Here is a 23,478-nt window from a genome sequence, read left to right on the forward strand (position 1 = left end):
CCGCACAGCTGCAGTGGTCATCGCCCACAATGGTTGCCTCAGATGTAAAACTGGCCTCAAAGTAAACCTGAAGCCTGAAAAAAAGTTAGATACCACTGTTGAAGAAAGCATCTGGATGCTCAGAGGCTTCCCCGATCCTCCACCTCCCCTCTGCTGGTGGCTGGGACCCTCTTCTTCTTCACAGCTGTGCTCCCCTCTGTGTATGGTTCTGACCGCACTGCTCTGGCACCAGTAGTGCATGCACCTCTGCAGTAGGACAGAGACACTCGTGCACAGAGCTTCTGCGCGGACGCGGCCATTATTTGCAACAGCGCAGTGCGGCCATATTTCTACACAGAGCAGAGCGCGGCCGAGAGCAATAATCAACATTAATGTCAAATATTTTAAAAAGGGTCCCAGCGCTGGAATGCATAGAAAGATTGCAGAAGCCTCTAGACCAGGCATGGGCAAACTTGGCCCTCCAGCTGTTAAGGAACTACAGTACAAGTCCCACAATGCATTGCAGGAGTCTGACAGCCACAGTCATGACTCATAAAGGCAAATGCATTGTGGGACTTGTAGTTCCGTAACAGCTGGAGGGCCGAGTTTGCCCATGCCTGCTTTAGACCCTCCAGAGAGGTGGGTATCTAACTTTTTTAATCTCGCCTGAGGTATGCTTTAAGCAGCCCATACACTCAGCCGATTTTCTGGACGATCGATCGATCGCGGTCGATCGATCGATCGATCGATCGCAAATCGGTTGGCCGATCGACCGATCGACGGCCGATTTCGATCGATTTCGATGGATTTCCATCGAACTAGCAGGGTGGAAAATTTAGGTCGATCTGATGAGATTGCTTATCAGTTTGCATTGGCCTTAATGGAAATCTGATGGCAAAAAAATGCCATCAGATCGAATTTCAACAGATTTCAAACTGAAATCTGTTGGAATTCTATCCTGGTAAAAAATGTTCTAAAAACGCATCAGATAGATCATCAGATGCATTTCTTATCTGTCTGCTGCCAATCTGACGAGTGTATGGGCACCTTTAACTAGGTCCTCTGTAAAATGAACCTGTAGGACATAATTGTGCACTTTCTAAGGATCCAAATAGATCATCAGGGGTCTGTTTAGCTGATATTGTGGTGAAACCCCTGTGATGTCATGACCATGGTCCTGGCAGTTTCCTGTCTGTGAGCCTTAAGCAGCCCATACACTCAGCCGATTTTCTGGCCGACCGATCGATCGCGATCGATCGATCGATCGATCGCAAATCGGTTGGCCAATCGACCGATCGACGGCCGATTTCGATCGATTTCGATGGATTTCCATCGAACTAGCAGGGTGGAAAATTTAGGTCGATCTGATGAGATTGCTTATCAGTTTGCATTGGCCTTAATGGAAATCTGATGGCAAAAAAATGCCATCAGATCGAATTTCAACAGATTTCAAACTGAAATCTATTGGAATTCTATCCTGGTAAAAAATGTTCTAAAAACGCATCAGATAGATCATCAGATGCATTTCTTATCTGTCTGCTGCCAATCTGACGAGTGTATGGGCACCTTTACTGTGGGAAATAAAGACTTTTTCCAGCTGCCAAGCAACCAGTATCTCCCTCTGTGCATAGAACTCTCAGTAACGAACATTCTGTACAGATCACCTGGAAGAACTAAAGATGTCCCACCAGTGATGAATGTCAGAATGTAAATCAGAAAGGGGAAAGATTTTAAAATGGGCAAACACTGACTAAATAAGCTATAAATGAATATTGTAAAATATAAGCAATTTTATTCATTGTGTGATTTTCACTACAGTTCTTCTTGAAATTATCCCAGTTCTGAATTACATGTACACACATGTTTATAGCACTGACATACACAGTCAGCCCCTAGTAATAATTACTCTTTTGTTTTGGCAAGTGGATGTAGTCTGTATAAAAGAGGACCTGTCCCCTCACGTGAAGAATAAATGGACTTTTGCAAGTGATATGTTAATAACGCTCACACACGCAGTGGTAAGAAGTATTTGACATTCCGATTTTTGCTGTGCAGCCTGTTGTTCTACATCATCTGCCATTTTAAGGTAAGGGAGACTTATAAGTCACAGCTGGCTGCATTTTTCTCGGGGATTACGGGGCAGGAAATCAAATGTGTACTGGAAAATATAATCCCCACTATATCACACTAATGGTAAATATATTCAGTCCTGATAGTTCCGGGAGCCATTACCTCTTTAGCTATGAATGCTATAGAAAATCGGTTTACATCAACCAAGAACCACATGATGCATGTTTAAAGGGCCCTTTAATCCGTTTTGTGAACAGAGTGTTTTGTGTTTGTGTGATCAGACGGATGCTGGATGGAGGAGTTTGCCATTTTTTAAAGTGTATATGAAGTGACATGTGGCGAGATGAGATAAACATGTGAGCGTATAGCAGCAATCCTACTGAGAACTTGTCTGTGTTCACTTCTTTTTCATAGCAAGGGTTAATAAACCAGTGCTTTGCCTGAAAACTAATTAGAGGGTCATAAAACTTCTGCATGACTGTGCAAACATTTATGGTAATAGGATAGTGATTAAAAGTACTGGTAATGTAAAGGCTCTTACACACAACAAAAGTCTTCTAAATGCACAATTATCAAACAACTTTTGTTGTTGAAACAAACCAAAAGAGTTGTTTGCTATTGTTCAAACAACTGATAAGACGCAGCTCAAGTCAATCCAACTGTTGGATTGACTTGAGCTGTGTCTTATCAGTTCTTAGAACAATAGAAAACCACTTTTTGGGTTTGTTTCAACAACAAAAGTTGTTTGATAATTGTGCATTTAAAAGACTTTTGTTGAGCGTGTGTACGGTACGTTCCTAGAGTGCGATGTTAAACATGGTTCAGGCTTAAAATTTTGATTTTCAGCCCTTTAAGGCACCCGAGCACCAAATTTAACAATTATATAAAAAAAAACGCCCCTTAAGGTAGGTTCATAAATCGCACCGGGAGATGTATTCACATTGATGAACGACCGCTCCCAGCATGCACCACAGCGGCTGGGGAGCAGCCACCTGTAGGTAAGTAAATGCACACTCCCCCCTTCCCCCCCAAAGCCCACACCATTTAGGAACCTGAAGAAGGGGGAGACGCCGAAACATGCTGTGTGTTGCTACCTTATAGTTTAAACACAAGTTTAGTTGGAGTGCCGTCTTCTTTCCGAATCTGCGCCTATACAGTTCCCTGGTATCTAGTGCTTTCCCACTCCCTCCCCCTTATGGCTTCCCTGGTGATCTACGCATCTACCTACAATATAGCTACCCTGGTGATCTAGAGTGGGCCAAACATAATGCAAAGTGGGGAAACCACTTGGGGGTAGAATTTGATGGCTCTGTGGGCCTAGCGTTTGCCGTTTATGATCTAGCAAAAGGCTCACTGACCACATGGGTGCCACTGTTGACTCACCTGACCATGCCTATGGAACGTGACCACCAAAACCCATCCCAGGGCTCATCCGTACTCACCACAAAACCACTTGGGGGCAGAATTTGATGGCTCTGTGGGCCTAGCGTTTGCCGTTTATGATCTAATGAAAGGCTCACTGGCCACATGGGTGCCACTGTTGACTCACCTGACCATGCCTATGGAACGTGACCACCAAAACCCATCCCAGGGCTCATCCGTACTCACCCGGGTAAAGGGGATCTGCATCGTGTATCCGAGGGACCTGTATAGATTCTTTTTTTGCACACACATACACACAAAGTCTAATCAGCTTCTGACAGCTCCATTGTAAATCAAAAAGCTTGTGTAAGTGGTCATGCCAGCATCGTTTGATCTGCCTCCAACCCCAGAAACGAGAGGCCTATTTCTCCTACGGTTTTTGGCTCCTCCGTAAAAATAAAACATCGCCGAGATTAATGTTCTGACAGGTCACAACGTGTCAAGCTGTCAGTCTCTAATGGTTACATATTTCAGCTGGACAAAGGAACTCTCCCTCTTTCGCCCTTCTTGCTTTCTTTTTATTTCTATGGTGGTTACTGGGGGGTGGGGGGGGGGGGGGGGTGGGGGGGGAGGAGAAGGTGGAAGAAGAGACAAGGACAAAAACATAATAATAATAATAAAATCTTCCAGGAGGAAGATACAAAAGAAAACACGGATTCTGCTTTGTTCTGCTCCTCGTTTAAACCAAACACTTGTCATGTCGCGGGGAAGTTTTATGAATTTTTAATGATATTGGGTACAATGGGAGAGATGAAATTTGCTGTACTTTAATTTTTTCTTCGTTAGGGAAAGCTCGCTAATGCATGGAAGGGCTAACAGCGTATCCTAAGGATGCAGATATAATTGTGGTGTTAATAATTCTCTGGCACCAGCAATGTTCTCCTGGTAATCAAGATTTTTTTTTCATCCTCCTCCTTTTTTTTTTTATTTAATATATTCAGTTATTACGCTGCGTCTTGTACAAATCTTGCCAATTACAATTGCCAGGCGATGACAGTTGAAGTAATTGTAGACGGATTCTAGAATTTTCCATTGGCTTGACTAATCAAGCTCAAGGATTAAAGAAAATAAAATAAAAATCTGCCCGTATTTGCATTCGTTTTTGTTTTCAGACTGTTTTTTTTTTTTTCATTTTATTTTGAAAGTCGAACTGTGGGCAGATCAGGGATGGTCGCAGTCAGCCAACTTCGCTACACTGGAAATACGCGTAGTTTTACGCAATTACGCTTCGCCAAACTACGGCTTTGAAATCAAATATTCGCTTTATATGCATTTCGTAGACTACGCGTTAAGAAGCGTAGTGTATGCGGATGCTTATGCCTGCATGCAGAAAATGTACGCATTAATTACGCTAGAAACGCTAATACCGGGAACACTTCTATGCGTACATTCCCCTTTCCATTTCGTAAATTTGTAAGCATACAATCGCACGCGGAAAATTAGACGCGAGTAACGCATTCGTAGTTCACTTACACATGTTAACTATGCATAGTGCGCGTAAGCTACGCGTAGCGGTACTTCGCTACGCGTAAATTCGTAAGCGTAGCTTTGAAACTTCACCTACAAACTACGATGCGTAGATGCGAACTACGATGCGTAAATTGGCACTGGCATAGTTTCTGCTCATCCCTGGGGCAGATTACAGAAACCAGCCTATGGAAAAGTCACTGTAACAAGGATGGGTGATGGGTGACTGCAGTGGAGAAATTCATCTTTCTGTTGTATCTGGCTGCCTCATGATTGGCTGATACAGGGGAGGAACTGTGACCATTTATGCTTGGTGGATGAAATGGGGTGGGGGGGCTACAAACAAATGGCCTAGAGGACGGGATTGGGGGTTAAAGGGACTCCGAGCACCTCTCATGGGCATGCCTTTAAGACTCTGACCAGTACTGCAAAGTACTTAAAGATGCATACCTTTCTGTAGCTTGTGCTCTCCTCTTTCATTTGATGCCTGAACCAAATCAAATCGTTTTTGTTCAGTTTCAATTTAAAAATCACGGCTGCCATCTTGGCTATGTTATAACTTCCAGGTCACCCCTGTCTTCTCTGTTAGAGAAGTGCATCACTGAATGAAGCAGGAAGAGGAAGTGACACGCATGGCCATTGCAATAGGCTCCTCCAGAGGGGTAATAGCATGACTTTGTCGGAAGTCATCTGTCTTAAAGGCATACCCATGAGAGGTGTTGGGAGTCCCTTTAAGGGCAAATGTGGTTGGGGCCTCATGCAAAAAAATATACTGAGCCAAAGTGGAAATACAAACTGCCTGGAGTAGAATATTAAAGCTCTCTAACCCCCCCCCCCCTCCACACCCCCCCCCCCTCCTCCCCATGCTGTACCGCAGCATTCTCATGCCCACCCACCCCCCCATCCCTGAAGTGTCCCTACTGCTTGTTAACCATGGACAGAGAATGGGACCACCTATTAAAACCTACCAAGGCTGGGTTGGTATCTGTGGTGTAGCAATAGGGGATGCAGAGGTTTGCGACCACACAGGGCCCCTGGACTCGAGGTCCCCCCCCTTAACAGCAGTATTAGTTCTTTATTGGTCCTGTGCTAGTAATAATCACTTCTATAGACGCATTGAATAGTACTAGTCACCATTAAACTGTTCCCCCTCCCCTTCTTGCACCTCTGACAATGTGGATGTCCTTGGCAGGTTTTGGTGCGCCGTATCAGTTGTTACGTATAGAGAGCTTGGGGGGGGGGGGGGGATTCTAAAACGTGCACCGGGGCCCATAGCTTCTTAGCTACGCCACTTGTTAGTATTGTACCTGCTGACCAGGGGCATTGCTAGGTACCCATCACACCCGAAGTTGTTTGGCGAGCATGGCTCAGATTCAGGGCGGGGACAAATATCAATGAGAATATTTTGTATATTTAATACTTCATGCTACTATGTTACATGCTGATGCCATGGTTTTAAATTATTTTGCTACATTTATTAAAGCCATACAATATACCTCCAATCACATAGCTACAGAGCCATGGGCCACAGAGCAAATTTTACACTGGGACCCTCCACCCTAAACCTCCAACCCTCCCCCCAGCATAGCCGGCCTTTGTCCTGAGCGACTGAAGCGGTCGTTCAGGGCACCGGCTTCCAAGGGGGCACCTAGAGCTGGCTACCTATACTGTGGGCACTTACACCTGACTTTCTATACTGGGGGCACCTATAGTTGGTTACCTATACTGAGGGAGGGCACCAACACAAAGCTACTTATACTGGAGGCACCTACACCTGGCTACCTACGGGGGGAGACCTACACCTGACTTCCTATACTGGGGGGACCTATGCTTAGGTGCCTATATTGAAGGCACCTACACATGAGATCTGTCCTAGGAGGTAACTCAGGAGAAAAGGTGAATGCCCCTCAGCATTGTAAACCTAATATTCTGAGACTGCCCATGAGTACTTTCTGGGTTGCGTCTTGGCTTCCGATTGGAGGAAGCTAGCGGAGGCGGGGAGCGGCGGGGGGAGCCTGTAATGGAGGAGGAGGGGGAGGCAATGCGGAGGATGATGATTGACATGCTGCAGGTATACGGAAGGCTAGCGACAAGCAGTCGCTAGCCTGGTGCTATTTTCAGGGGGAAGACAGCAGATCCTGGGGGGGGGGGGGGGGGGGAGGAGGGAAGGGGGGGGGGGGGACTAGCAGTGGCAACAGAGGCATGTCATTGTGCACAGAACATGACTGTGTCCTTTCAAGATTTAAAGATTCCGCCTTGGGTTCTCTTTAGGACTGTAACTGAAACAAAAGAAGTTATAGCCAGGCCATTGTTGATTTTTTTGCTTGTTTGTTTTAGCTAGTACAAGTTACTTTAGACAGAAGTCAGGGAAAACATTTTGAAGAGGGACAGACTAGGATTTAATATTTTGCATAGTTTGTGTTTTCTTTTGTGATTTAAAGGACAGATGCAAGGTGATTAAAAAGCAAAAATCTGCTTACCCGGGCCTTCCTCCAGCCCATGGCAGCCGTCCTGTACCCTGTGCAAGTAAGTAGATTTTTGTTTTTTAATGAATGAATTGCAGCATTGCAATATGTTCATATTGTTTGATCCACAATCACCTTGCACGTAATCATCTTTACTACTGGCAGACATGGTAAAAACTAGACAGCACCAACTGCCATTATTTATAACCACACCCACTAACAGGTTGTTGTTGTTTTTTTTTTTTATAGATATACTTACAGTGGGTTGCAAAAGTATTTGGCCCCCTTGAATTTTTCTACATTTTGTCATGTTACTGCCACAAACATAAATCAATTTTATTGGAATTCCACGTGAAAGACCAACACAAAGTGGTGTACACATGAGAAGTGGAATGAAAATCATACATCATTCCACACATTTTTTACAAATAAATAACTGCAAAGTGGTGTGTGCATAATTATTCGGCCCCCTTTGGTCTCAGTGCAGTCAGTTGCCTATAGACATTGCCTGATGAGTGCTAATGACTAAATAGAGTGCACCTGTGTGTAATCTAATGTCAGTACAAATACAGCTGCTCTGTGAGGGCCTCAGAGGTTGTCTAAGAAAATATTGGGAGCAACAACACCATGAAGTCCAAAGAACATACCAGACAGATCAGGGATCAAGTTATTGAGAAATTTAAAGCACACTTAGGCTACAAAAAGATTTCCAAAGCCTTGAACATCCCACGGAGCACTGTTCAAGCCATCATTCAGAAATGGAAGGAGTATGGCACAACTGTACACCTACCAAGACAAGGCCTTCCACCTAAACTCACAGGCCGAACAAGGAGCGCGCTGATCAGAAATGCAGTCAAGAGGCTCATGGTGACTCTGGACGAGCTGCAGAGATCTACAGCTCAGGTAGGGGGAATCTGTCCATAGGACAACTATTAGGGCCCGTTTCCACTAGTGCGGTGCGAATCCCTGGGATTCCACCGCTGACAGAAACGCATGCGGATGCGATTCCGCGTGCGTTTTTTGCCGCGATTTCGCGTGCGAATTCGCATAGGCAGGGTCTATGCGAATTTAACCATGTCACTGCCTGGTCCAATTTGTATTACTTTGCGTGCGAATTCGCACGCGAAATCGCGGCAAAAAACGCACGCGCGTTTTCCCTATCAAATACATGGGCTGCGATTCGCCTGCATTCCTCACGCAGGTGAATTCTGCAGGCCCTACCGTGCAGAAAAATTCTGCACATAAAAACGTGCGTTTAAAAAGACAAGTGGAAACAGTCCCATCCACTTTCATTGACTAAGCGAATTCGCATGCAGGCCACGCATGCAAATTCGTCCTAGTGGAAACGAGCCCTTAGTCGTGCACTGTACAAAGTTGGCCTTTATGGAAGAGTGGCAAGAAGAAAGGCATTGTTAACAGAAAGCATAAGAAAGCCCGTTTGCAGTTTGCCGCAAGCCATGTGGGGGGGACAGCAACCATGTGGAAGGAGGTGCTCTGGTCAGATGAGACCAAAATGGAACTTTTTGGCCAAAATGCAAAACGCTATGTGTGGCGGAAAACTAACACTGCACATCACTCTGAACACACCATCCCCACTGTCAAATATGGTGGTAGCAGCATCATGCTCGGGGGGGGGGGGGGGGGGGGTGCATCTCTTCAGCAGGGAAAGGGAAGCTGGGTCAGAGTTGATGGGAAGATGGATGGAGCCAAATACAGGGCAAACTTGGAAGAAAACCTCTTGGAGACTGCAAAAGACTTGAGACTGGGGCGGATGTTCACCTTCCAGCAGGACACTGACCCTAAACATAAAGCCAGGGCAACAATGGAATGGTTTAAAACAAAACATATCTATGTGTTAGAATGGCCCAGTCAAAGTCCAGATCTAAATCCAATCGAGAATCTGTGGCAAGATCTGAAAACTGCTGTTCACAAACGCTGTCCATCTAATCTGACTGAGCTGGAGCTGTTTTGCAAAGAAGAATGGGCAAGGATTTCAGTCTCTAGATGTGCAAAGCTGGTAGAGACATACCCTAAAAGACTGGCAGCTGTAATTGCAGCAAAAGGTGGCTCTACAAAGTATTGACTCAGGGGGCTGAATAATTATGCACACCCCACTTTGCAGTTATTTATTTGTAAAAAATGTTTGGAATGATGTATGATTTTCGATCCACTTCTCACGTTTACACCACTTTGTGTTGGTCTTTCACGTGGAATTCCAATAACATTGATGCATGTTTGTGGCAGTAATGTGACAAAATGTGGAAAACTTCAAGGGGGCCGAATACTTTTGCAACCCACTTTATGTACAGAGGGAGACACTGGTTGCTTGGCAGTTGGAAACAGCGGTTATTACCCACAATGCAACAAGGTTCATATACAGGAAACTGTCAGGACCATGATCATGACATCACACTTTGGAAGGAGGAGTTTCACTACCATATCAGCCATACAGACCCCACCTGATGATGTACATGAGAAAAGATAAAGCTTTATCATGGGAAATGGGGTAGGGGCGTAACTAGACTTAATAGTGCCCACCTGCAAAACTAATAGCATGGGGCATATAGCAACAAGATAGAATGATGGCAATGGCCACCAATTTTACATATTTTTCGCATAATTTCGTGCCGACCTTGACAATGAACAGCAGAACCCCCATATATGGTAGTGACACCAACACGGCTACATATGTTAAGGAGAATAGTGGGTACAGGTCAACAAAAAGAATTTTCCAAAAAGACCTTAGATTATAAAAATGCAAAGAAAAAATGGTTTGTAAACAAAAAAAAATGAGTTTAAAAACCATTTTTCTTTGCATATTTAAAATCGATTTTCTCAGAAACAACGTCTTTTTGAAAAAAAATTCTTTGCCTTTAACTGCTAAAGTCGGCACAAAATTTCGCGAAAATTACGTGAAAATGGCGCGAAAAATTACACGAAATGATTACTACTACTACTATTACATACAAAATTAATTAAGATTTCCCCTGAAATTTCGCATTACGATGCGTAAATGCGAACTTCAATGCGAAATTTCGGCCCACCACTGAAGTATATTAAAAAGAAATACCCAAATAACAAATCCGGTGTATGACTGTTGTGAGGGATTTATATGCAAAAGCAAAAAAAACCATCATATTGTTTATGTACGGCCTGGGTCTTTACAAGTCCAGATATCTAGCAATGCAGAAGGGTTGCATCAATTAATATGTATAGTACCTGCAATATCATTGTTATGCTGACCCAGGGCCAGGCTGAGGCAGAGGCGAGAGAGGCTCCAGCCTCAGGGCGCAGTGTAGGAGTGGGCGGGCTGAGGCAGAGGCGAGAGAGGCTCCAGCCTCAGGGCGCAGTGTAGGAGGGGTGCACATCTCACTCAGCTATCATTCCCCTATTGTGTTTGAAGCAGAGAGAATAAGAAAAGGGGATACATGGCAGTCACTACAAGCCAGATAACTAGAGATTAGGTGTTGGGGGCCCTGGGGTACCTCTTAGTCTAATAGCAATCAGTGTGTGATGGCTGGGGTGGGAGGGATGGAGGGGCGCACTTTGGTGTCACAGCCTTGGGTGCTGGAGGACCTTGTCCCGGCTCTGTGCGGTACAGACCTCTTTTGTTATGCTAGTGCCCATTTAGGCATTAAGATTTCCATTAATCACTTTCTTAATGGAACCCCCAGTTGTATATAAGAGTCTCATAAATCTCTGCTCTAAGAATAGCTCTGTGGTGCCCCCTGCTTTTGGTTTCACCCCAGGCATCTGCCTGGCTTGCCTATGCCTTAAAACAGCCCTGATGTGGGCCCCCTATGGGACGCTAAGAACCAGCAGCAGGATGAAGTGTCAAAATACCCACAAGGCTTTGCAATGAACACTGCACCTGTCACAGCCATATTTGCCCTATAGGGGCGTCCATTCCAGCGCCTGTACTACAACACCTGTATAATGAATCAGATATTGCGTCAGACAGCCCAGCACACCATGTTTCTACTCATCTACGTGGAGGGGAAGTAGCGGTGGGCCCGGCTCCCCTGGAATTTTATTACAAACAATCCTTGAGTTCTGGCAGTATGAAATGGCCGGAACGTTGCATTAAGCAGATTTGTAGAGCCATTTCCAGGAAGGGGCCGGTGTTGGGCGCTGCGTCTGACTCGCGGGGATGTATCGCTCCCAGTGAAGGCGGCTGGGCAGCCTGGCATTACTTAAGCCCGCCGTATGATGAAGCTTTATTTTACGTTACTGAAAAATAAACACGGACGCCCATCCGTCTTAAAATCATTTTATATCCCGCTAGTGGCAGCTGAGCGGTTTGCCGCTGAGGATTTGAAGCACGTAGGCCATTTATACCGCCGTACGCCTCCTTTATAAACGCAGTCCGCGCTAATGGAGGAGGAGAACATTGTTCTGAAGTCAGGACAACTAAAACCTCACACGGCGACAACACTTCGAGTATTGGTACTCTTGAGTGGTTAAAATGACTTAAAATGAGGCCCTGATATAGTATTTTATCCTCACTATATGAAATGGGGGATAGGAGACGCCCTGGTGAGTACTCAAGAAATAATTTATATAGCAACAAGATAGAATGATGGCAATGGCTACCAACGATGCATGTGTGTATGTATCCTAGCTCGTAAACTAGATTGTAAATTCGCACCTCTAGATTGTAAGCACCCAAGGGCAGGGACCTCCTCCTAGTGTTTCTCAATAATTTTAACATATGCACATGTATCAACTATGTATGTATTTGTATTTATTCTATTCAATGTCATGACTGTACAGTGTCTTGTATTTCTTATGTATATTTGTTTCCCATTATTTGTTTGTACTATGTACAGCGTTACGAAAGATGTTGGCGCTATACAAATAAAATAATGATAATAGCTGCAGTGTGTGCTGATCTCTGCTGTCTACAGTATGTACTGTATAAGCTGTTGCTCCGTGCCTATACTGATAGTAAGTTAGCTGCAGTGTGTGCTGATCTCTGCTGCCTCCAGTCTGTACAGTATAAGCTGTTCCTGTGTTGATAGTAAACTAGCTGCAGTGTGTGCTGATCTCTGCTACTCCCAGTATGTACAGTAAAAAGCTCTTAGTCTGTGCCTGCAGTCCCGGTCCGCCCATGATGCCAAGTGAGGCGTCTTCCTCAGGTGGCAAAGGTCTGGGGACAGCACCAGGCAGAAACGGGAAGTGAAGAGAGTGCCTGGCCAACCTATACCCGAGACAACTGTACCTGGCTAACCTATACTGAGGGCAACTGTACCTAGCTACCAACACTGGGGGCACCTATACCTGGCTACCTACCTATACTGAGGGTGTTTTTGGGGGGCTCACTGCAGCTATAACGTGCTGTGGTGCTGTGCGATCATTCCAATTGGGGGGGGGAGGGACAGGGATGGTCGTAGTCAGCCAACTTCGCTACGCTGGAACTACGCGTAGTTTTACGCAATTACGCTTCGCCAAACTACGGCTTCAAAAACAAATATTCGCTTCGTATGCATTTCGTAGAATACGCGATAAAATACGCAATTACGCGTAGTGTGAAGCGTAGTGTATGCGGATACTTATGCCCGTATGCAGAAAAATGTACGCATTAATTTGTTTAGAAATGCATTTACTGGGAACCCTTCTATGCGTACATTCCCCTTTCCAATGCGTAAATTTGTATGCATACAATCGCATGCGGAAAATTAGACGCGAGTAACGCATTCGTAGTTCACTACGCAATACACATGTTAACTATGCATATTGGGCGTAATCTACGCGTAGCGGTACTTCGCTACGCGTAAATTCGTAAGCATAGTTTTGAAACTTCGCCTATGAACTACGATGCGTAGATGCGAACAACGATGCGTAAATTCGCACTGGCGTAGTTTCTGCTCATCCCTGGGGAGGGGGCGCATCCTCAAAAGTTTGCCTCAGGCAGCAAAAAGTCTGAAACCGGCCCTGTGTGCCTATATTGATATTAAACTAACTGCAACGTGCTGATCTCTGCTACCTCCGGTATGTACAGTATGAGCTGTTAATCTGTACCTATACTAATAGTAAACTTGCTGCAGTGTGTGCTGATCTCTGCTGCTCACAGTATGTACAGTATAACACATGTTAAACCACCATCAAACAGTTATTTTCAGGATTATTTGATATTCTTTTCTTACTTTTTAGTATGTTTTTGGTTATTAGGTGTCGAGTTATTTTGTAAGCAAAATGAAAGAATATCTCCTTGGAGAAAAAATAATTGAATATAGGCCAAGATTTCTTTAGATTGTGTTAGGAGCCCATTGCAGAGTAACTCAAGACCCCGCCAACATCCCAGAGCGGCTCTGATTTACTAAGGTCGGAAAGCTGTGGGGAGCCAGTGCGATCCAGTAACCGGATTCATTTAAAACGTATCTGCTATTATGCATATTGAGCATTAGGTATGGTCAATGAGATGCTGGCAGTTTCAAGTTGATGCTAATTGTATACATTTACATGCAGCATAGAGATAAACCAATACATTTTTTTTCAGGGAAAAAATACATTACGAGGGCAAGAGCAGACTCTACTGAAGGTAAGAGAGGGAGCTATTGGGGGCAACATAGGTCTCTACACAGAGGAACAAAGGAGGGAGCTGAATAAAGAGGAACTGTAACCAAGGATTTAACTTCATTCCAATCAGAAGCTGATACCCTTTTTCCCTTGAGAAATCTTTACCTTTTCTAGAATAGATCATCAGGAGGGTCTATATCGCTGGTATTGTGGTAACCCCCCCACAGTGTGATGTCATGACCTAGGTCCTGACAGTTTCCTGTCTGTGAACCTCGTTGCATTATGGGAAATAACAGCTTTTCCAACTGCCAAGCTATCAGCATCTCTCTCTGTGCATATGTATTTCTATTAGAGAAAAAAAAAACATTTTAGGGCCTGTTTCCACTACATGCGGATTCTGGATGCAGACAGACTGACTCCAATGAATTTCTATGGGTCTGTTTCCACTAAATGTGATTTTTCTGATACAAATTTCCCATAAGCATTCATTGGGGTCAGTTTTCTGCATCTAGAATTTGTGTGTAGTGGAAGCAGGCCCTAAGCCTATCGCATTGTTAGGGGCTGTGGTTATAGATATTAGCAGTTGTTGCTGCCTAGTTTTTCCCATGTCTGCCAGTAGTAACGACATACCTCCCAACTTTTTGAAATGAGAAAGAGGGACACTTCAGCCACACCCCTGCCACACCCCTGATCACGCCCTGTCACACCCCTAGTCACGCATACCATAAAGATTTCATAAGAAAAATATATGTTGTTTTATAAGTCAAACCACACTGTTCCTTTCTATCCTGGCTCATTTTCCTTCATATTAACATTTTAAAATTAGTAATATATCAATTTAAAGGATGGGAATAAAGTTTAGAGTCAAACACATTTTTTAGTAGAGAAATATATATATTTACCTAGAAAGAGGGACAAAGTCCTGAAAGAGGGACAAATAAGGAGGAAAGAGGGACAGAGGCACAGGGCTCCCAAAGAGGGACTGTCCCTCCAAAAGAGGGACAGTTGGGAGCTATGAGTAACGATGATGACCTGCAGGCTAATTGTGGATCAAACAATATGAACAAATTACATGGCGACTATCAATCATTTCTTGATCTCTGCTCTATTTTTTAACTTCTCACTTTGTAATGTATTGAATTATTTTTTTCCCCTTTCCGCTAAAGTTCCTCTTAAGTTAACAGTTGACGCTACTGGGCCCACATGATGCAATAGGAGATTGATGGTGGGGCAATATAGGAGGACCCAGTGTGAAGGTGGGCGGGGGAGGGGGAGGTTCAACAGATAACTCTACTGAGACTCTACTGGCCAACAAAAGACTACCAGGCAGGACAGAGGGGAATGCTGTGTATATTTAGCCCACTGTCCAGAAGTGATGCATTGTGGCAGAGCATCTTGCCCATGTTGAGATGACATTTTCAAATACTGTCTGCAAAATTGCATTTTTGCTGATGCCACAGAGCGACTCACACCTCCGGATCTCTGGTACAAAGCAAAATCTGCCTATGTGTGACCTTTCCATGCCCCTGCAGAGTCTGGTTAGTGAAGAATAGACGCGGTGTAAGTACGGGCCGTTCCCGGCGGTATTACAATGTACAAGGTGATGAGTGTCCTCGCGTTCGAGGGTCTCACCAAAAACGTTTTCTTAGGTTATAAGCGGCAGCTAAACATGGCTTGAACAAATCATCTCTGGCCGTGTAGAATGTAATCTTCTCGTTCGCCTCCAGGCAACAAACTACGGAACGAGGGAAAAAAATGAAAAGAGTAGATTTTTTTTTCTTTCTCTCTCTCGCTCTCCTTAGCTGAGCAAGTCCTCACCATAGAGAATGAATGACTTCGGAGCCACATCCAGACAGCAAAATCAATGCTTCATATCAATAAGCTGCAGGGGTTATACCACGATCCTCGTGTCAACAAGACTGCAACACTGCCTGAAAATGTGCCACCGATCTCCCCGCAGCTGCCCGCAGCCAGCCGAGTGTGCAAGCGGCTAAATTAACCCTGTCACTGCTAAAGACACCCCTCTCGGAAATGAAGAGCCCCTAGCTTTCAAGCTGAACAAGTCAAAAAAACAACAACAAAAAAATGTCCATTAAATACCATTGAGATTCTTAGTGATATATGGTAAATAACAGTTATGTTTCCTTCTGCCCTACTGGAAATCCCATACAAAGCAAACTAGGACTACTTTGTCTCTTTTTTAACTCAGGCTTGCAGGAAATAAGCCCTTGACACGCCCCTTTAGACTCTGCTCAGTGATAGGGTGGACAGGAGAAGAGGAGGAGTTTAGCATAGACAGGTCTGCAGCTGCCTCCTTGGCACAGTGACCACATTTCACCAATGCAGTAAGTAGGTAGTTTGTTCTATACAGATTTAAAGTGATACTGAAATGAAAAAAAAAGTCATGATATAATGAATTGGTTGTGTAGTATGGATAATAAATAGAACATTAATAGCAAATAAAATAGTGTCCTATATTTTCAGGTATATAGCTTTTTCTCTAATCATTCGCATCATTCTCTAATAATTTCAGTTTCCACAATACACTCAGCATTTTAAATGATTTCACAGAGCAGGCTATGACCCCATGAACTTTTCTCTGCAGAAAAACCCTAAACAAAGAAGAAACAATGAGAGACAATTGAGATAAGAGCTTCAAAAGACAGCGCTGTCCAGGACTTTATAAAGTTGCAGAGCTACAGAAGCTCTTTTGCATAGATAACAACTGAAGTTTCTTAACTCTTCCTGTACTGGAAACAATATGAGACTCATATCTGTTCTAATAATGTTCTATTTCTAAGCAGAACTACACATACAAATCATTATATCATAATTTAAATGAAATCTGAAGTGAAAATAAAGTTAAGGGTGTAAAGAGCACTTTTTAAATTCCAATACCCGAATTCCACCGAATCTCGCCATATTTTAAGTTACTGTCAATACCATATTGTTTATCTACAGTGGCTTAGGGATAGGCATAGCAACTGCTATGGGGCCCAGAGCCATTGGAGGACTGATGTGTGTTCTGTGCAGCGACTCGAGATGGGAGTTCGTGGCAGGCCCCAGCAAGACCCGCGGCCAGGGCCGGTTGTAACAATTGGGCCCTAGGGCAAAATTAGCCTGGGGGCCCCCCAACAGACACCCCCTGACCAAAAAGCGCCATTAGAGGCCCTTTGTTGCAGCTAAATTTCCCTCCTGGGCCCCTGAGCTGGCTGCTGACCCTCCCCCAATCACCTCCCAACTTAACAGACTCTGCAGAGTCCCTGGGGAGCAACAGTTAAGATGAGGGAGGGACAACTTGGGGGCCCCTACAGACTCTGGGGCCCTGGGGCAATTGCCCATTTTTTCCTATGGAAGCTCCGGCCCTGCCCGCGGCAGGCACCCAAAGTGGAGGAGTACATTTCAGTAGTTTCTGCATCCCTTCTTAATGGCCGCGGCTGCCCTCTTGTGCTCCTCCCCCTGCTGGCCTTTTCTGAAGCTCTGCCAAGCCCCCAGCCAGGTAGTATCAAAATCAGTATTGAAAATCAATACTGTTTTGTGTCTACTTGGAGGAGGTAAGTACACCACTGCCGCCTCTTTTTAAAAAAAAATTTAAGCTACTTTTATCCTACTGGCAGCTCTGTTTACTTCAACAGGGCCCTATCAGGTCCACTCTGCGCTAGACGTTTGTTCAGTTGAGCAGACCCGACTGGGCTTGACTACCCGAGGGGGAAGATGTTACTGCGCCTGCGCTGGATCCCAAGGGTAAATATTGTCTTCTGCTGCTGTCCAGGGGTCCCAGTGCTGGATCCATGCTGCACAGGATCCAGAGGCTTCCCCCTCCCAAGGTAAGTACCCCCAGGGGCTCTTTCTTTTATTACAGATTATCTTTAAAGTGTAACTGTTGGGCGTGAAATCAAAAATCAATTCTTTATTTTTATATGGTAAACAAGTAATAAGGATACTAACCAGGCAATCCAAAAGTTAAAAATCACTATTACTTTTCCTAATGATCATTCCCCAGTTTGCCTGACTCTTTTTGATACGCACGGAATTTGGTACCCAAAAAGGAAGTTGCAGTGCATGCTGGGTTGTCCTTTTTTGCTTCTCTACTTCACCTCACTTAACTAATGCAGCCTGATTGGCTGAAGCCTCTTTCCCTCCTGTTTTCCCCTCCTGCACCTCTGTTCCTCTCTGATTGGCCAATATTTCTCATGCTGAGACAATGAACTTTCTATAGTGGAGGGCGGGCAATGCATACACAATCAGGCAGAGGTGAGTAATGGAGGAAATTACATCCGGATTGGCTCCAAAATAGCCACAGTTAAAATGTGAAATGCTAAGAAGGATTTTCTCTCTTTTTTACTGTAGAAAAATCACTAAAATCAAAACGTGGACAGTGCAATACATACAGGGGTTGGACAAAATAATGGAAACACCTTGAAAATCAACAAAATATATTTTAATATGGTGTAGGTCCACCTTTTGTGGCAATTACAGCCTCAATTCTCCGAGGTATTGATTCATACAAATTGTGAATTGTTTCCAAAGGAAGTTTAGCCCATTCTTCAGTTAAAACACCCTTCAGTTCTTTTAGAGACGATGGTGGCGGAAATCGACTTTTTACTTGAATCTTTAATAACGACCATAAATGCTCAATAATGTTGAGGTCTGGGGATTGTGGTGGCCAGATGAGATGCTCAAATTCATTAGAATGTTCCTCGTGCCATTCTTTAACAATTCTAGCTGTATGGATTGGGACATTATCATCTTGAAAGATGGCATTCCCCTCCTGAAACAGTTCTTGAACCATAGGATAAACTTGGTCGCCCAAAATTCCTAAATAGTCTCGGCTGTTAATTCTTCCATGAAGGGAAATCATTGGCCCGGTGGATTTCCAAGAAAAAGCACCCCAGATCATTACAGAACCCCCACTTTGTTTTACGGTTGGGAGAAGATAGTCTGGATGAAATGCTTCTTTCGGCTGTCTCCAAACGTACACTCGGCCGGAGGTCGGAAATAAGGTAAACGATGATTCGTCAGAGAAAATCACATTTTTCCAAATTCTGGTGGTTTCACCACTCTAAACGCTTTGAAACATTTGTCTTTGAGAGCAGAGGTTTTCTAATTGCAGTTCTTCCGTGTAATCCAGATTTGTCTCCCGACTAACAGTTTTTGTGGAAACTGGGTTCTGTAGGTGTTCATTTAGCTCTGCAGTGATTTTAGGAGCCGTGGTCTTGCAAGCTTTTCTAACAATTCGATTTAGAGTCCGACGGTCTCTCTCAGACAACTTCGATTTTCGGCCACAACTGTGCTTTGCTGAGGACATTTTTCCTTCTCTTTCAAAGGCAGTCATTACTTTTGAGACAGTACCTCTTGAATTGCCAAGCATTCGGGCAGTTTCTGTTACAGTAGCGCCTGCCATACGAGCACCAACAATTTGGCTTTTTTGAAAGTCTGAGAGATCTGCCATTTTTATAAATTATAGCCAACTTTGGTTTAAATATCTGTAAAGAAAACAATTATTTTAATTAAACATCTCAAATACCAAAAATAATAAACACATTTTTTTTACATATTTCAAGTTTTGATTGCTTAAAACATGTTCAAAGATTATGATGCCAAAATTTTAGGTGTGTCCATTCTTTTGTCCAACCCCTGTATGTTATATAAGTAGAGCAAGTATATATATATATAATTATATATATACAGGCTCGGACTGACCCACCGAACCACCGATTTTTCCGCCCACGCCTCCTGGGGGCCCCAGAGCTGAGAAGGAGGGGGGCATAGCACAGGAAGGGGGGAAATTGTACACAGAGCACCGGGGAGGGGGGGAGCCCCCCCCTCCCTCACCTAGGGCCCCACCCCTCCAAAATTGGAGCCAGCCAGCAGCAGCAGCGGGGAATAGCTTACCGGCATCAGAGCGATACTGCTAAGTGCCGCTGGGCTGGACTCCGTTTCCTGCATTGACCAATCACAATCTCGCAGGAATAACTGCGAGAGGAGGAGGAGAGGGGAGCGGGCCTCAGGTTGAAACATCCTTGATGAGCCCTTAGTGTCCCAGTCCAACCCTGTGTGTGTGTGTATATATATATATACACACATGCATATATGTGTTTTGTGTCTGAGATAGTATGGCTGACAGATCCATTTTAAATAGAAAACAACAAATGATGGTGCAAACTAATCCCAATATAAGAGTGCTTCAATTAAGCTTTTCTGTTTTTGGGTACAATGCCATTGGTACGCTAAGCTTGAAAAACAAAAAGACTTACCAATGACCACTATTTCTTATCCTCGCTAATCCCATTTTTTTTAAGGGGGGGGGGACAAAGCTTCTAAGAAAAGGGCGACTTTCATCATCTGTGAAATTCCTGCATTTCACGTTGTCTTTAGCCGCATGGCAGCGGGGGGCCGGGGAGGGCCAGAGGCTACAGTAAGCACTGCTCACGCCAAGCGATCGGATGAGAAGCCAGAGCAAATGTAATTTGTTTTCAATGGCTGTTTCAAAAGAATTATTGTGGTGACATTGCAAGATCAATATTATGGATTTTTGTTTTCAAGTACACTGTATGTGTGGTGCTAAGGGGAGGTAGGAAATATTACACTGCAGTGTGAATAAAATAAAAATGGATTGAGGTCTGTGGGCATTGGCGGTCCGGCGGACAATCATGAATGTGGCCGGTCGCTGATGGGATTCCACAGCTCGCTCCCGCAGGTTGGTAATTCTCTGCTGCCGTGTGGCACTGCGCGTTCATTTTCATTTCCCTCCACCTCGTCCTTGAGGGATGTGTTTCCTGTACTTGTTTACGCAAAAATCGATTCCTCAGAATCTCACAACTTTTTTTTTCTCTCTCTCCTTCTCCGCCTGAAGCAAAGAAACAAGATCTGCAGCTGCTTCCTCTCCAGACAGGAAACTGTCAGCTAGCTACCTGCTCAGGAACATCGGCCCATCGCAGATCAACAAACTTTACAAGATCATTCCACCACAGAGTAAATAAACTCTAGATCATTCCATTGCAGATCAAAGTACTCTACAAGATCATTCCACCACAGATCAAATAAACTCTAAATCATTCCAGATGTCAGTGTGGGTGCTGGGGGAGTCAGGATCACTGCAGTGCTAATGCTGGTGAGGGAGAGGTCAGTATGGGTCCTAGGGGGAGGGAGAGGTCCCTGTGGCTCCTAGGTTGAAGGAGAGTTCACTGTGGATGCTGGGGGAGGGAGAGGTCGCTGCTGTCAGGGAGACACTATCTTACCTGCCCCCACTCAGCTGTGGGGATGGTTACACTAGGATTTCTGTATGTCACCTATTTACTACAAAGAGTCCCAGATGGGGCGGGGCTTCCCACAGAGGCGGACATTCTCCATATCAGCCTGAGTCTATGTAGGCATTAAGTCAACCAAGGGTCTTATCTATTATCCATACCTCACAATCCTTGCAAGATCCCTTGCAATCAATGTATTTGGATGACACTTGCAAAAATATATCTCTACCCCCTTCTGGTTGTATGTTCTAACATTGTCAGTCAACAGGAAGAGAGTCTGAAAAAGGCTTCCAAGCTAAAAGATTACGGTTTTTCTTTTAAATTAGCCAATAAACTAGAGCTTGTGTTTTACAAACAGGAAGTTTTAAACCAGGACTGCTGAACTAGTTAGCCTTAATTTTATCACCCAAATTAAGCAAAAAATATCTAAAGCTCACCATACAAACATCGATTTTGATTGCCTAGATGGGCCTAGTGTTGGGCGAACACCTGGATGTTCGGGTTCGCGAACGTTCGCCGAACATGGCCGCGATGTTCGGGTGTTCGTGCCGAACTCCGAACATAATGGAAGTCAATGGGGACCCGAACTTTCGTGCTTTGTAAAGCCTCCTTACATGCTACATACCCCAAATTTACAGGGTATGTGCACCTTGGGAGTGGGTACAAGAGGAAAAAAAAATTAGCAAAAAGAGCTTATAGTTTTTGAGAAAATCGATTTTAAAGTTTCAAAGGGAAAACTATCTTTTAAATGCGGGAAATGTCTGTTTTCTTTGCACAGGTAGCATGCATTTTGCCGCCATGCAGTCATAAATGTAATAAAGATAAGAGGTTCCATGAACAGGGACCGGCAACGCTAACCCAGCAGCAGCACACGTGATGGAACAGGAGGAGGCGCAGGAGGAGAAGGCCACGCTTTGAGACACAACAACCCAGGCCTTGCATGAGGACAAGAAGCGTGCGGATAGCATGCTTTTTGCCGCCATGCAGTCATAAATGTAATAAAGATAAGAGGTTCCATAAACAGGGACCGGCAACGCTAACCCAGCAGCAGCACACGTGATGGAACAGGAGGAGGCGCAGGAGGAGAAGGCCACGCTTTCAGACACAACAACCCAGGCCTTGCATGAGGACAAGAAGCGTGCGGATAGCATGATTTTGCCGCCATGCAGTCATAAATGTAATAAAGATAAGAGGTTCCATAAACAGGGACCGGCAACGCTAACCCAGCAGCAGCACACGTGATGGAACAGGAGGAGGCGCAGGAGGAGAAGGCCACGCTTTCAGACACAACAACCCAGGCCTTGCATGAGGACAAGAAGCGTGCGGATAGCATGCTTTTTGCCGCCATGCAGTCATAAATGTAATACAGATAAGAGGTTCAATAAACAGGGACCGGAAACGCTAACCCATCACAGATGGTCATTGTTCATGTTACTTGGTTGGGGTCCAGGAGTGTTGCATAGTCGTTTCCAATCCAGGATTGATTCATTTTAATTTGAGTCAGACGGTCTGCATTTTCTGTGGAGAGGCGGATACGCCGATCTGTGACGATGCCTCCGGCAGCACTGAAACAGCGTTCCGGCATAACGCTGGCTGCCGGGCAAGCCAGCACCTCTATTGCGTACATTGCCAGTTCGTGCCAGGTGTCTAGCTTCGATACCCGATAGTTGAAGGGTACAGATGGATTGTTCAACACAGCTACGCCATCTGACATGTAGTCCTTGACCATCTTCTCCAGGCGATCGGTGTTGGAGGTGGATCTGCACGCTTGCTGTTCTGTGGGCTGCTGCATGGGTGTCAGAAAATTTTCCCACTCCAAGCACACTGCCGATATCATTCCCTTTTGGGCACTAGCTGCGGCTTGTGTTGTTTGCTGCCCTCCTGGTCGTCCTGGGTTTGCGGAAGTCAGTCTGTCGGCGTACAACTGGCTAGAGGAGGGGGAGGATGTCAATCTCCTCTCTAAAGTCTCCACAAGGGCCTGCTGGTATTCTTCCATTTTGACCTGTCTGACTCTTTCTTCAAGCAGTTTTGAAACATTGTGTTTGTACCGTGGATCCAGAAGGGTATAAACCCAGTAATTGGTGTTGTCCAGAATGCGCACAATGCGTGGGTCGCGTTCAATGCAGTCTAGCATGAATTGAGCCATGTGTGCCAGAGTCCTGCCAGAATCCTCATCATCCTCTTGTGAGCGTTGTGATAGTTGTTGTGATGCATCATAGTCATCACCTTCTTCCTGGTCTGCTTCTGCTGACCATTCGCGCTGAATTGTGGAAGTCCAACGTGCACCGCTCTGGCCCTCGTCAGTG

The 23,478-nt window shown here is 44.8% G+C and overlaps 1 protein-coding gene across 17 annotated transcripts in view; it reads left to right on the forward strand.

Moving 5' to 3' along the window:
- The window catches only part of LOC137539170 (uncharacterized), an 892,710-nt gene that overhangs the window by 468,844 nt on the left and 400,388 nt on the right, over positions 1 to 23,478 (forward strand). For 6 of the 17 annotated variants that reach the window (XR_011024952.1, XR_011024951.1, XR_011024953.1 and 3 more), the window contains 2 exons: positions 13,903 to 13,944; positions 20,779 to 20,833. The exons of 5 other annotated variants lie outside the window; for them this stretch is intronic. Coding sequence is in view for 1 of the 12 variants with exons in the window: in XM_068261676.1 (XP_068117777.1) it covers positions 13,903 to 13,942 (40 nt within the window). In the remaining 11 variants the exon portion in view is untranslated. Of the gene's footprint in view, positions 1 to 1,902; positions 2,066 to 13,902; positions 13,945 to 20,778; positions 20,834 to 23,478 lie in introns of those variants that run through there. 6 more of the 17 variants (XR_011024949.1, XR_011024942.1, XR_011024944.1 and 3 more) reach the window with 1 other exon arrangement.

Source organism: Hyperolius riggenbachi, chromosome 11 (assembly GCF_040937935.1).
Source record: "Hyperolius riggenbachi isolate aHypRig1 chromosome 11, aHypRig1.pri, whole genome shotgun sequence".
Classification (NCBI taxonomy): Eukaryota; Metazoa; Chordata; class Amphibia; order Anura; family Hyperoliidae; genus Hyperolius; species Hyperolius riggenbachi.